The 14,031-nt window shown below is 39.1% G+C and overlaps 1 protein-coding gene and 1 non-coding gene across 2 annotated transcripts in view; one reads left to right on the plus strand and one right to left on the minus strand.

Moving 5' to 3' along the window:
- Positions 1–3,839: 3,839 nt before the first annotated feature.
- On the minus strand, positions 3,840–3,910 carry TRNAG-UCC (transfer RNA glycine (anticodon UCC)). The gene has a single exon. It is a non-coding gene; the product is annotated as a tRNA-Gly (tRNA).
- A 4,074-nt stretch (positions 3,911–7,984) lies between these two features.
- Positions 7,985–14,031, plus strand: part of GSR (glutathione-disulfide reductase) — a 45,878-nt gene continuing 39,831 nt past the window's right edge. Inside the window, exon 1 of the mRNA XM_006201146.4 lies at positions 7,985–8,368. Within this exon, the coding sequence (XP_006201208.2) occupies positions 8,072–8,368 (297 nt within the window). The 5' untranslated portion in view covers positions 7,985–8,071. The remainder of the gene's footprint in view (positions 8,369–14,031) is intronic.

The following is a 14,031-nucleotide window of genomic DNA, read 5'->3' on the forward strand; positions in this document are numbered from 1 at the left end:
CAACCTATTCAGATAAATGGATTTTCAGGAAGTTTCCAAACCTAGCAATGAAGTTATGTACTGATTTACAGCCTATCTTTGTGGGCAAGAATTTTCGGGAACAAATAGTAAAGTCATGTTGATTGATGTAAGGTCACATTTCTTAGTGATCATAATTAAGCTATGGGTTATAGGCGTCTCAGTTCTGACAATAAAATCTTATGAACACCCTTGAGTATGGTATAAGAAGAAGGGGTTTTATATTTATTGAAGGATATATATATTTATTGAAGTGTAATCAGTTAACAGTGTGTCAATTTCTAGTGTACAGCACAATACTTCAGTTACATAGGAACATACATATATTCATTTTCATATTCTTTTTCACAAGTTACTACAAGATATTGAATATGGTTCTCTGTGCTCTACAGTATAAACTTGTTGTTTATCTATTTTATATATATTAGTTAGTATCTGCAAATCTCAAACTCCCAATTTATCTCTTCCCACCCTCTTCCCCTACTGGTAACCATAAGTTTGTTTTCTGTGTCTGTGAGTCTGTTTCTGTTTTGTAAATAAGTTCGTCTTTTTTTTTTTTTTTTTTTTTTTAGATTCCACATGTAAGTGATATCATATGGTATTTTTCTTTCTCTTTCTGGTTTACTTCACTTAGAATGATTCTCCAGGTTCATCCATGTTGCTGCAAATGGCATTATTTTATTCTTTTTTAATGGCTGAGTAGTATTGCATTGTATAAATATACCACAGATTCTTTATCCAGTCATCTGTCAGTGGACATTTAGGTTATTTCCATGTCTTGGCTATTGTAAATAGTACTGTTATGAACATTGGGGTGCATGTGTCTTTTTGAATTAAGGTTCCCTCTGGATATATGCCCAGGAGTGGGATTAATGGATCATATGATGAGTCTATTATAAGTTTTTTGAGGAATCCCCTACTGATTTCCGTAACAGCTGCACCAGACTACATTCCCACCAGTGAGCAGTGTAGGAGGGTTCCCTTTTCTCCACACCCTCTCCAGCATTTATCTTTGGTGGAATTTTAATGATGGCCATTCTGACCGGTGTGAGATGATAACCTTGATATACTTTTGATTTGAATTTCTCTGATAATTAGTGACATTGAGCATTTTTTCATGTGACTATTGGCCATTTCTCTCTCTTCATTGGAGAATTGCTTGTTGAGGTCTTCTGCCCATTTTTGGATTGGATTTGTTTTTTTTCTTCTTAAGTTGTATGAGCTTTTTATATAGTCTGGAGATTATGCCCTTGTCAGCCTCATCTTTTGCAAATATTTTCTCCCATTCTGTCTTTTTATTTTGCTTATGGTTTCCTTTGCTGTGCAAAAGCTTATAAATTTAATTGGGTCCCATTTATTTATTTTTGCTTTTATTTCTATTGCTTGGGTAGCCTGCCCTAGGAGAACATTGCTGAGATTTATGTCAGATAATGTTTTGCCTATGTTTTCTTCTAAGAGGTTTATAGTGTCTTGTATTATATGTATGTCTTTAAGCCATTTTGAGTTTATTTTTGTGTATGGTGTGAGGGAGTATTCTAACTTCATTGATTTACATGCAGCTGTCCAGTTTGAGGAAGAGATTTTTAAATCTTGATAGTTTATGTTAAGCCATTGTCTATTAACATTCCTTTTTTTTTTTGAAGTATAGTTCAGTAACATGTCTATTTCTCGTGTACAGCATAATGTCCCAGTCATGCATATATATACATATATTCATTTTCATATTCTTATTCATTAAGTGTTATTACAAGACATTGAATATAGTTCCCTGTGCTATACAGAAGAAATTTGTTTTTCCTCTATTTTTATATATAGTAGTTAACCTTTGCAATTCTCAAACTCCCAACTTTATCACTTCCCACCCCCTTTCCCCTGGTAACCATAAAATTGTTTCTGTTTTGTAGATGAGTGAGTCTGTGAGTCTCTTTCTGTTTTGTAGATGAATTCATTAGTGTCCTTTTTTCTTTTCTTTTCTTTTTTAGATTCCACATATGAGTGATATCTTATGGTATTTTCTTTCTCTTTCTGGCTTACTTCACTTACAAAGATGATCTCCAGGTCCATCCATGTTGCTGCAAATGGCATTATTTTATTCTTTTTCTTATCACTGAGTAGTATTCCTATTCTCTATTAATATTCTTAATACACAAATTTCACATTTTTCTTATTTCACTTAGAACAAGTGGTCCTACTTGTTCTATTTATGTATTTAAAAAAGTAGTATTGTCAACACATTTTACAATTGCATATAATCATATTTGGTTGAGATGGACAAATGTCCACTAAAATGTAGCCTGAATTGTACATATTAAGTGTATCCAAACTGCTTTGGGGACCTAACATTTGGAATTTTTGCATTTAAAAAAACAACTAGTTAATTTTTTCAATATCTTATGAAAATTTTCAGACAAAAGTTTAAAAAAATTTTTACAGTGACTATCCATATACCCACCACATTTTATTATACATGTTATCACATATCTATCAGTCTATCCATTCATCAATCTATCTTATTTTGATGCATTTCACAGTGGGAGACTTTAGTACACTTCAGTATTTCAGTGTGCGTATCAACTATATCATATGCATATGGATACTTCATAGATTATATATACTTTGGCATACATGTCATTAGTTACAATGAAATGTATACATCTTTACCAATCCTTAAGTTCCAATATAAGTATTGTTAAAGATAAACTGAGGCATGTTAAAAATTTTCAAGATTTTATTTGAGCAAAAATCGATTCCAGTCAGCATCCAATTTAGCAGACAGAAAGGAGCTCTGAGGAGCTGTACAAAATGAAAGACTCTTCTAGCCAGAAGGGAGTGGGGACAAGGAAGTTATTCTAGGCAAACAAAACAGATTGGTTATTGCAAGGTTATTTTCCTTTAGGGGATGGCAGGGGTCCAACAAGCAGATTACCTAACTTGCTGATCGGGCGATTCCATTTCTGGAAGAGCCAAAACTAATTAAGTTAATTCTCCATTTGGTGATGTGGGGCTTAGCATAAGCAACCCCATTTTGGGCATTTTGCCTTGTTTCTTAACAGTATATACCAGTGCAACTCTAATAAGATAAAAAATTTTGCCCAGAAAGTAACCATTGTTGTATTTTGTTTGTTTGTTTTGGTTTTTTTCTGCCACAGATAAGCTTTGCCCCTTCTGGAACTTCTATAAATGGAATTCTACAAAATATACTGTTTGGATTAGGCTTTGTACACGCATCATAATTTTTTAAACTTTTTATTTTGAGATAATTATACGTTCACATAGTTATAAGAAATAATACAGAGAGATCACATGCATCATTTACCCAATTTACCCCAAGGCAAATTCATGAATAACCATGGTACAATATCATAAACAGGAAATTTATATTGACACAATCTACTAACCTTATTCGGATTTTACCAGGTTTACATACATGCATTTGTGTATTTATTTGTATGCAGTATTATCACCTGTATTAATTCATGTGCCTATGAGTCAAGATACAGAAAGAATAGTCCCATCACAAGAATCTCTGTGGCTACCCTTTTATAGCTACAGTCACCTCACTTTCTATCCTTCACCACCACCAAACCCAAGGCAGCCACTCCATCTCTTTAAATTTGTCATTTCCAGAATATTATGTAAGTAGAATCACACATCAGTTATTACAATGAAATGCACACATCTTAGCTGTAACATTCCTTGAGTTCCAATATAAGCGTTGTCAAAAGACAGAGACATATTAAAATTTTTAATATTGGCTTTTTAAAAAATTTCTTTTGCAGGGAGGAGGCAATTAGATTTATTTATTTATCTGACTTTTTCATTGGTGGTACTGGGGATTGAACCCAGGGCCTCAGGCATGGAAGGCATGTGCTCTACCACTTGAGCTATACCCTCTCCCCTTTAATGCTGGCTTTTGAGATTGGCATTTTTTACTTAGTATAATTCCCTTGGGATTCATATAAGTTGTTATGTGTATCACTACTTATTCCTTTTTATTGCTGGATACTATTCCTTGATGTGAAGGACATCTGCATTGTTTCCAGTATTGGCTATTATGAAAAAAGCTGTTAGGTATGGGCGAGGTTTAGCTCAAGTGGTAGAGCACAAGCCTAGCATGCATGAGGTCCTGGGTTCAATCCCCAGTACTGCCTCTAAAAATAAACCTAATTACCTCCCCCCTGCCAAAATAAAATAATTAAATACAATAAAAAATAAAGCTAATTTTAAAAAAAGAAAAGAAGAAAGCTGCTAGGAAAAGAATATGGAGCTTCCTCAAAATAGGTAAGGGAGATTTATAGGTATAAACTTCCAGTTACAAAATAAATGAGTCATGGGATGAAATGTGCAGCATAAAAAAAAAAGTAATTACAGAAATAATAACACATATTTAGAATCAGAATATGTGTATTGGTGTTACTTCTAAAGCTTTTTATGATCCCCCCCCCAACCCCACCCTACCCATCTTGTTTCAAAATACATCAGTAAGACAATTAGAGATCAAAGGGGTGAAAAAGCTTACAGTGTGTGTGATTTCCCTCTGGAGGTGTCTTCTGAGGTAGTGTCCCATTTTCCAACAAAGCTGACTAAGTATTTCCTTTGGAAAGATTCCTTCCTCTTACTGTAAAATTTGCTTTTTATTAATCTCACATTCCACTATTATTGCTCTCTGTCTCTTCAGTGTTTATTGCCTCAATATTAAACAACAGAATTGTGTAATTGAGTAATTTATGCCTTTCCTCATATTATTTTTATCCTTCTTATAAATGACTGCAATTATTTTCGTATCTGCATCAGTAGGACTACATTTCATTGAGCCACCAGGATGTGCAAGCTTCTTTGTGTATCACTATTTCCTGTACGGACTTCTCAGATGGTTTATAGATGTACCATTTCCACTGTCCTTAAAACATAATGGCTCTTGACCTGTAACCTCAAATGAACAGAGTTGTGATATAAATGAGTCACTTCTGAGTCACGTATAAATTTCCTACAAAGCATACTTTAGAACAAATGCAGAAGGAGAGAGAAGCTACAGGTTTTTTTTTTTAATGAAGTAAAAAGTGGTATTCAACATTTTCTCCTACAAAAAAATCATTTAAAAAATCCTGGATCTTGTATTTTCACCATAGGACAATATATCTATGATGGTTTCTTTGCAGTAATGGTTAAGAGTCAGGCCTCGAGGATTTGAATCCCAGCTCTGCCATTCATCAGCTGTGTAATCTTACATAAGTTATTTATTCTTTTTGAGCCTCAGTCTCTTCATTTATAAAATGGAGATAATAGTATTTATTTCTTGGGTTGAGGAGGGGATAATGGAAAGTTCTTAGCATTGTGCCTAATAAAGCTCTTAAGCACAGTGCTTAGTTCAATACATATTAGCGATTGGCTTATTTTGACAAATATTTCAGTGTTTTTGTGGAAATCACCTAAGTTCTTCTAGTGTTCAAAAGAAAAATTGAATGATGAAGTTATTAAAATGTAAAATAATTGCTTGGGACTCTACTGTTCCTAATAAATTATGCTAGTTTATAATGTCCACAACTGAATGATAACTTAAGTTTATTTTCATTCACAGCATTTAATATCATCCTGAAGCTACCTTGTATTAACTATGACTAAATTTTTACTTCAACTGACATTTCTTTGAAGAGAAAGCTTAGATACAGTCTAAGTCTTCAAGTGCTGGGGATATAGTTACCCACTCCCCTTCCCACCTATGTCAGAAAAAAAACAAATAATACTTCCATGAACATAAAATATTTTAGTCTTAAATAATACCTTGTGAATCTTTGGTTTCAACATATTGCAAGTTATTTCAATCAACGTATGAAAGGTTTTTTACTCCATTAAAACTAGCAGAGAGATAGACCTTTACCTCTTTCCATCTTCTTTGTTTGATGGCATCATTTTTTCCCATATTTCCTGGTTCAAGATTTGTCACCTTTGACTCTCGTACCCTCCCCCAATCTGTCAGTTTCACTTCCTTATGTCTGTCCAATCTGTTCCTTCCTGTATGTTCTCAATGCTGCCATCTATTACCTTTGTCTCCTGCACTGCCAGTTTCACCATTTCCAGGGAAAGTCACCTCTGAGATATCTCCAGCGACTCCTTATGCCTGTGGAGTAATATCTAAACATCTTAGCCTGGTTACTAGCAAGGCTTTTCAGGACTCCCACCCATCTCCCATGACCCTCTTCATGCCAATCAGCACTGCTCTGCTTACTACCTCCAGTTACTGCTAGCTCATCCCCTCCACTCAAAGTTACTCTCTTTTTTTGCATTGTCTCTCTTTTTTTTGTCGGCCTTCCTACTTGATGCATGAAGAAACTGACTCTCGGAGGGATTAAGTGATTATGGCAGTGTCTGTGGTGGGATATGAAACCAAGTTTCTCTGACTCAGACTCTATTCCTAAATACTTGTATTTCTTAAGAACAAGGATATTCTCTGACTTAATTTACCACAGTACAATTCCCGAACTCAGTAACTTAAACATCCATATAGTACCATTATATTTGTACAGGACCTATTCAAATTTCCCCAGTCATCCTTTATAGGAAAATTTCCCCAATCTGGAGCCCCATTCAGCATCAAGCCTTGCCCTTTGTCCTCATAATCCTTCAATTTTCTTTAGCCTGGAATAGTTCTTGAGCCTTGCTTTGTTTCCAAGACATAGATAGCCTTTAAAGAGTACAGGCTAGTTATTTGTAACATTTCTCTCAATGTGGCCTTTTCTGAGTGTTACCTTATAATTAGATTCCGGTTGTGAATTTTTAGTAGGAATATTACATTAGTAATAGAAGAAGCCATGTACTTCTTAACTGCATCACATCACCAGGCACACAATGACAGCTGTGTCATTACTGGCACTATTCAGCTTTGGTCACTTGGATATAAGGTGGTATCTGGTCCACTGTTAAGTTCACCATTTTTCCCGTTGTGATCAATAAGCAATCTGTGGGGACATATTCTGACTGTGTAAACAACCTTTTCCATATCAAACTTTCAGCCAGTGGTTTTAACATTTACTGATGTTTAAGGATGCAGGGATCACTAGGATAACTGTAAAACGGTGATTTGTCTAACTCTGTTGTTCAGTCTACATTACGTGGCAGCCTAGTGAAGGGAGGAACTTTCCCTTCTTTCTTGCTATTTTTCATCAGGAAAAAAAAAACTAAAAAAACCCCAAAAAACTGGATACCATTCTAATTGGAGTGTGGTTGGTTCCCACTCCCGTTCAGCATACTGGGCCTACTTTCTCTGTGACCCAAACTTTTATTCCTCTGCCTACAATGCTCTCAACTTTGTGGGTAAGGGGCGCAGCCATGCAAATTCACTTAACTACTTTCTTGCCCAGATATTCTAAAACACCCCAGTCTCGACAGGTTGGAAGTAAAATGTTTGTGTTTCCACCTCTATGCCGTCTTTATGCTTCGTCTGTGGATCACAAACATTTCTTCCAAAATCTCTCAAACGAAATGTGCTTACGAATCACCTGAAAGCTGCGGGGGGTGGTGTTCAAGATATGGATTGCTGGGTCCTGCCCCAGAGGTTCGGATTTAGTAGATCTGGGTTAGGGATCAGGTAGTCTGAGGATCAAAGCTTGAGAAACATAACCATCAAAATGATGGTGGACAAATCTCCCTTTCTCAACAAGTCGGCACCACTGGCAACTCCCAAGGCGACAGCTCACAAAAGGCTAGGGGAACAAAAGAGGGCGTTCATCCTTCCTGCCCAACTGGCCTTCGGAGACTTACATCCGGCTGATGCCACGCGGGTGCAGGGACGAAGACGGAGGCAGAGATATCCCCGCTGGGACTTGGGGCAAGGCGGTCTGGCTCGCGCGCAGTGAGAGGGGGTGAGGTGACCCCGCTCCTCCGCGCCCACAAACCTCCATCCCGCCGAGCCGCGGGCGGGCAGTCCCACCGCCACCCCGCCCCCGCCGGGTGCTTAGTCACCGTGAGGCTGCGTTGGCCCAGCGCCCGCGCGCGCCCCCCCCTTCCCCGGGGCCCGCCCCCGGGCCACACCCCCCTCGGCCGCACTTCCGCGTGCATGGCTCTGCTGGCTCGGACCCTGAGCACTAGTGTGGGGCCCTGCTGGCTGCGGGCGGCGCGTGCCTTCCGCTGCTTCGCACTGCCTCCGGCCCGGCCCGCCCGCGTCCTCTCCCGCGCCATGGCGTGCAGGCAGGAGCCGCAGCCGCCGTCCCCCCCGCCCGCCACCGGCGCCGCGGCCTGCTACGACTACCTGGTGATCGGGGGCGGCTCTGGCGGGCTGGCCAGCGCGCGCCGGGCGGCCGAGCTGGGCGCCAGGGCCGCGGTGGTGGAGAGCCACAAGCTGGGAGGCACTTGCGTGAGTACCCGTTCCCTCCCGGCGCTTCTCCCAGCGCCTCGGGAGGATGGGCCTCCAGCTATGCGCTGTGCTTGCCGCTTTCCCACCCGCAGCGGAGTCAGGAACTCAGCGGGTTTAGATGAGAGAAGTGTAAAGGGTCTTTTTTGCGACCCTCAAAGCTAAGCCTGCGTTCCAGCGCAGGTGCAATAACGCTGGCCGGAGGTGGCTCCATCTAACGTAACTTTCCTGCATCCTCACTCCTCAAGGTGGAAGGGTGTTGTATTCCAAGCTTGTTCTCATCACCAGGTCCATGAAGCAAAACTGCATCTGGAATAAGTGCAGCTGACCTGAGTGTCTGCGGAGAGGGGAAGGGAGGATTGAACCTATTTCCTTGACCTCGGATCCTGGTCCTTTCCCTTCAGTTTCAAGGGCAGAATGACTTACAGCAGTGATTCTCACCCTTGGCTGCACATAGGAATCACCTGAGGAGTTGAAAACATTCTGCCTGGGCGCAGCCTCGGCTCTGGGTGATTCTGAATCGCAGACAAGGTTGAGAAGCACCGAGTAAAGTCTACGTTGATTAGGATTTACTGTTAAGTGAGTTCTCAGACTTTGTTTTGTCTCGTTTGGGAGGGATTTTAAAACTAGCCCTCCCACTCCCCCAAAAAGAGGGCTGTAAATCCTGCGATTGAGAAACTTCATTTAAAAAGAATAGGTTTTGTTCGTGTTATTGGTGTGGCGTTTTCTTTCACAAGACTTGGGTAAGGTGCTGTTAATATTAAAATACTGTATCCAAGAGTAACCTGGGCTGGGGGCTGGATTCTTGAAGTTCTTTCGGAGACTGATGTTTAAATTACACTAAATTAGAAACTCCTTAAGGGCAGGAATGCGTTCGCGTGTTTGCAGTCTCTTATTTCCTTAAAGCCTTTGCTCGAAAACTGTATGTGAATGAAATTCAAAATGAATAGCTGTGAAAGGGCTGACTCCAGTGTCCAGTGATCATTTTTTTTAATTCAAAACGGAAGTGGGAGGGAGGAAAGGGAAAAAAAAATCCCTGTTAATTATCAACTTGCACCTTGACACCTTAGTCCAGACAGACTCTTAGGAAAAGTTTGTCTCCGCAGAAAGCAGCGGGAAGGGTGTCACTGAGAAGCCTCCAGGAGTCCTCGTGAGATCACTTGATAACCCCTCGTGTTCCCCACTCCTACTTTTCTGTTTCCCTCCTTCCCCATGTATGTCATAATCAGCTTGTGGCATCATTGCCTGATTCCACTGATATGAATCAGTAAGGAGCTGACCAACTGCATTCTTAGGTTCCTGCTAGAAATCTGCATACGTTAACATTTAGAGATCAACTACTTACGAGAGCGCTCAAAGGACAGCTCATCAGAGTCTGCATGTGCTACTTCCTTAGAGGGTATCTGCCCTTGCTCATCTCATTCTGCTGCAGCAACTTTTATTTTTTAGTAAGCGTGGATCTCTTGGAGGAAAGCCCCCATTTCATGTGTTTGTGACATTCCTTTTGGGTTCTCCTCAAACTGGCTTTCAGTTTGAAATTGCAAGGAAGAGTGTAGTGTGCAGTGAATATCAGAGAAGATAGAACCAATTGATAAGAAATGAGTTTAGGTTTGTTCCAGGAGTCTAGCTATCTGGGTTATCCGCAGGTGCGGTAATACACTTCTCATCTGCAGTGATTTCCAAGCCGGGATGGGAAAAATTGAGGCGTTCTGTAGTGCATCTTTTCATTTGTTCTCATCGTCGTTTCTCTCAGCGCTAATAAATATATGGACTGAGGCTGCCTGAGAGAAAAGGGTAGATACCAACATTTGTAAGACAAAGGTCCCTTCCCTCAAGGAATTTACAATCTGGTAGGGGAACCAAATATAGACAGTCAACTCCAGAGTGAGGTGGTCTGTATTTATTGCCGTAGGTAATAACAGTAGTAGAGGAGAGAAGAGTTGTAATTATCACTTCTGCCTGGGCACAATGGATGGTTTTGTGAAGGAGATAGTATCTTTGTGAACTTGAACTAGATATTGCTTTTTGACAGGGTGGGTCAGGGGCAAAGGCACAGAGGCAGGTATGTTGTGTAATCAGATTTGACCGGAGCAGAGGGTATCTCCCATGAGAGATGGAAGCTGATGGACATGTGGTAGTAAAAATGTAGAGTTTTTTTCTGGAAGCACAGGGAACTGTGGAAGGGTTTTGAGCAGGAGAGTGATACAATAAAAGTGGTTTTGTGGCCAAGGTACTATTGAGAGATGTCCTTTGGGAAAGTCAGGTAGAAGTGTCTTTACTATTGACTTTTCAACCAGTTTTTTTTCTTAAATATGTTGATTCTAAAGCGTAGTAAATTTTTTGAGTTGCCATAGATGAATTCATACAGAAGTTTCAAATTAGAGCCTTCTGGTGGCAGTGATATTTCCAGGGAGTGGGATTATGTTTTAATGTTTTATATTATTTGCTCTTTTATTAATTAATATGCCAGGTACATAGGTACTTTTTTTAGATGCTGGGGTCACAGCAGCAAACAAAATAGATATAAATCTCTATCCTCAGGAAGCTTACATTGTAGTTGTTACCTGTTAGTTTCTAAATTTTCTGTGCAGCGTCTTTTTAACAAATAAAAAAAGAAAAAAGACACGATCTTGTTTTTAGCCTTCCTCCATGAAAGTATAGACTGATACAGTGATAGAGTTGGAAGTGATTTTGGAGATCTACTAATCCAGTCTAACTACAGTGGTTTTTGTTTTTTTAATGGGAAGCACTAACATAAGCTTGCTGACTTAATTCTTTTAGAGTAATGACCATTAAAAAATTCTAATATCACTATCATTTTTTTATCAAGAACAATTTTTTCATAAAAAGTAGGAAGCTTGTAATTTCAAGTAAAGGACAGTTCTTTAAATGGACTGATTTCAGCTCTTTGAAGCACTGCATGGGCCCATTGCCTTCATTTTATTCAGTAGGATGAGACTTACACAGGTAGGAATGTAGAATACCTTGTTCTAGCTCAGGACCATCATTTACCAAGGAGCAAATTGAGTCTCAGCTAAAATGTCGTTGAAAGTAAACGAAACATAGAAGAATCTATGGAGTTAGCCCAGCCATCTGAAACCATGGCTTTGTTGTAATTGTGTGGACTTATTTATGACTTGCTGAACCTTGTTTAGCATTGTTCTCAACTACATGGGAGGAACCTTCTCATTCCTGCCTCTTAGAAACCAGACATCATTTACTCTAGAAACACTTGGTTTAGGGTCTACCGTATGTGTCTCCACCCAGAGCTCTTGATTTAGTAGATTTGGAAGCCCCAGCAGGTACATATATTTGAGAGGGGGGAAGATAATTAGGTTTATTTATTTATATATATATATTTACTTAAAAATTTTTTTAATTCTCATTTTTTATTGAAATTTAGTTGATTTACAATGTTTCAGTGTACAGTAAAATGATTCAGTTATACACATATGTACATATGTATTTTTTTTTCAGATTCTTTTTCATTACAGCTTAATTACGAGAAATTGAATATAGTTCCCTGTGCTATTTATATATTTGTTAATGGAGGTACTGGGGATTGAACCCAGAACTTCGAGCATGCTAAGTATGTGCTATACCACTGAGCTATACCTTCCCCCCTCAGCAGGTATATTTTCAAAGAGCCCCATTCTCATTCTGATGTACATGAACTGGACACAATGCTGTGGGCTTTGTGGGGAGCAGGAATTGTGTGAAGGTTAACCCTGTGGAGGCATTAGAATGACTCTGGTGAACCCTGCACAGTTGTGGGACTCAGATAATGATGAGTTTGGTCCTAGAGTTACTCATTTCATGATTTCATAATTTCATGTTTCTGAAGTAAATGCCTTCCAAGGGTGTCTGTATGGTGTGGTTGCTTGCCTTGATTATCTGACTCTGCCTCGGTTTTCCTTTTTCTGGATGCTTTTTTTTTTTTTTAAACTTCTGTGGCACAGTGGAATAGACCCCTTCCGAGGAGACAGGTATTTTCAAGATGAGTGACATGTGTTGGTGTACTTGAGAGTTCACTTTTCTCTGATAGAGTTTATCACTTTAAACTGTTAAGAAGCTCATGTATGAGAGAACTTTGCCCTATATGCTGTAGGGAAGGAAAAACTTTTCCTGTACCCTTTTATGTTTAGTGACTGAAGCCTGCGAATTAAACTAACAATGGACAGATTAACGGGGAAAAGGTTTATTTCATGTGCACACAGGAGTGTCACAGAAAAGAAGTGAAAACAAGACAAAAACAAGAAGCAGTCAGGCCTGGGAGCTTAATACCAATTTAACAAAGGGTTTTACATTGTGGAAAAGAGGCTAGACAAAGGAAAGGGAGTTTGGGTTTCTAGGAGCAGTAAATTGTGGGAAGGTGGGTATATGGGAGGAAACTAATGGAAGATTAGAGTTATTTTAATAAGGTTCTTTTTGTGCAGATTCGTCTCTGTTCTGCCTTTCCATCTCAATGATAAGGGTTGTTCTCCTGGTGCAGGATAAGGGTGGGAGACATCTTCACAAAGGGAAGTTTAAGGTTAGCATTTAGGCAGAGAAGGGGAGAGAAGAGATCCTCCTGTGTCTGCTGCTGCTTTATTGTCTTCAGCTCAAAATAATCCTTATGCCAAAGTAGCCCATTTTGGGGTGGCATATTCTGATCCCCTCAAGTTCAAAGTGAAAGGAGTAGTGTGGGCCAGTACTGCTACTAAACTTCTAACGATTGAACCTAATCAAGAGGCGTGTATAGCTCTAATAACGTGATTCCACTCTTAGTCTTTATTTTTCTGGGTCAGGCAGAAAAATTGTAAGTAGTAGGCATTAAGTTAGGCATTGAAAATGGGAAACTGAAAGAAATTTTTCCTCTGGAATTCAATTAAAAATAAGTAGTCTTTTCTTGTCTACTGTGTTAAGAAAAATACATGAGGAGAAATTTTTTTTTTCATGAGAAAATATTTGAATTCAGTTTTTGGAGTCTCCAAAAAGCTAAAAACAGGCATAACTCATTTATAGCTCTTTGCAGCTGCTGTGTTTTTTTTATGGATCAAAGGTTTGCGGCAACCCTGCATCAAGCAAGTCTATAAGCTCCCTTTTCCAGCAGCATTTGCTTACTTCATGCGTCTGTGTCACGTTTTGATAGTTCTTGCAATATTTCAGACTTTTTTTTAACATTTTTAATTGATTTATAATCATTTTACAATGTTGTGTCAAATGCCAGTGTTCCACAATTTTTCAGTCATTCATGGACATACACACACACACTCATTGTCACATTTTTTTCCTCTGTGATTTATCATAACATTTTGTGTATATTTCCCTGTGCTATACAGTGTAATCTTGTTTATCTATTCTACAATTTTGAAATCCCAGTCTATCCCTTCCCACCCTCTACCCCCCTGGTAACCACAAGTCTGTATTCTCTGTCCATGAGTCTATTTCTGTCCTGTATTTATACTTTGTTTTTGTTTGTTGTTTGTTTTTGTTTTTGTTTTTTAGATTCCACATATGAGCGATCTCATATGGTATTTTTCTTTCTCTTTCTGGCTTACTTCACTTAGAATGACATTCTCTAGGAGCATCCATGTTGCTGCAAATGGCATTATGTTGTCGGTTTTTATGGCTGAGTAGTATTCCATTGTATAAATATACCACATCTTCTTTATCCAGTCACCTGT

Source organism: Vicugna pacos, chromosome 26 (genome assembly GCF_048564905.1).
Source record: "Vicugna pacos chromosome 26, VicPac4, whole genome shotgun sequence".
In the NCBI taxonomy this organism is placed as follows: Eukaryota; Metazoa; Chordata; class Mammalia; order Artiodactyla; family Camelidae; genus Vicugna; species Vicugna pacos.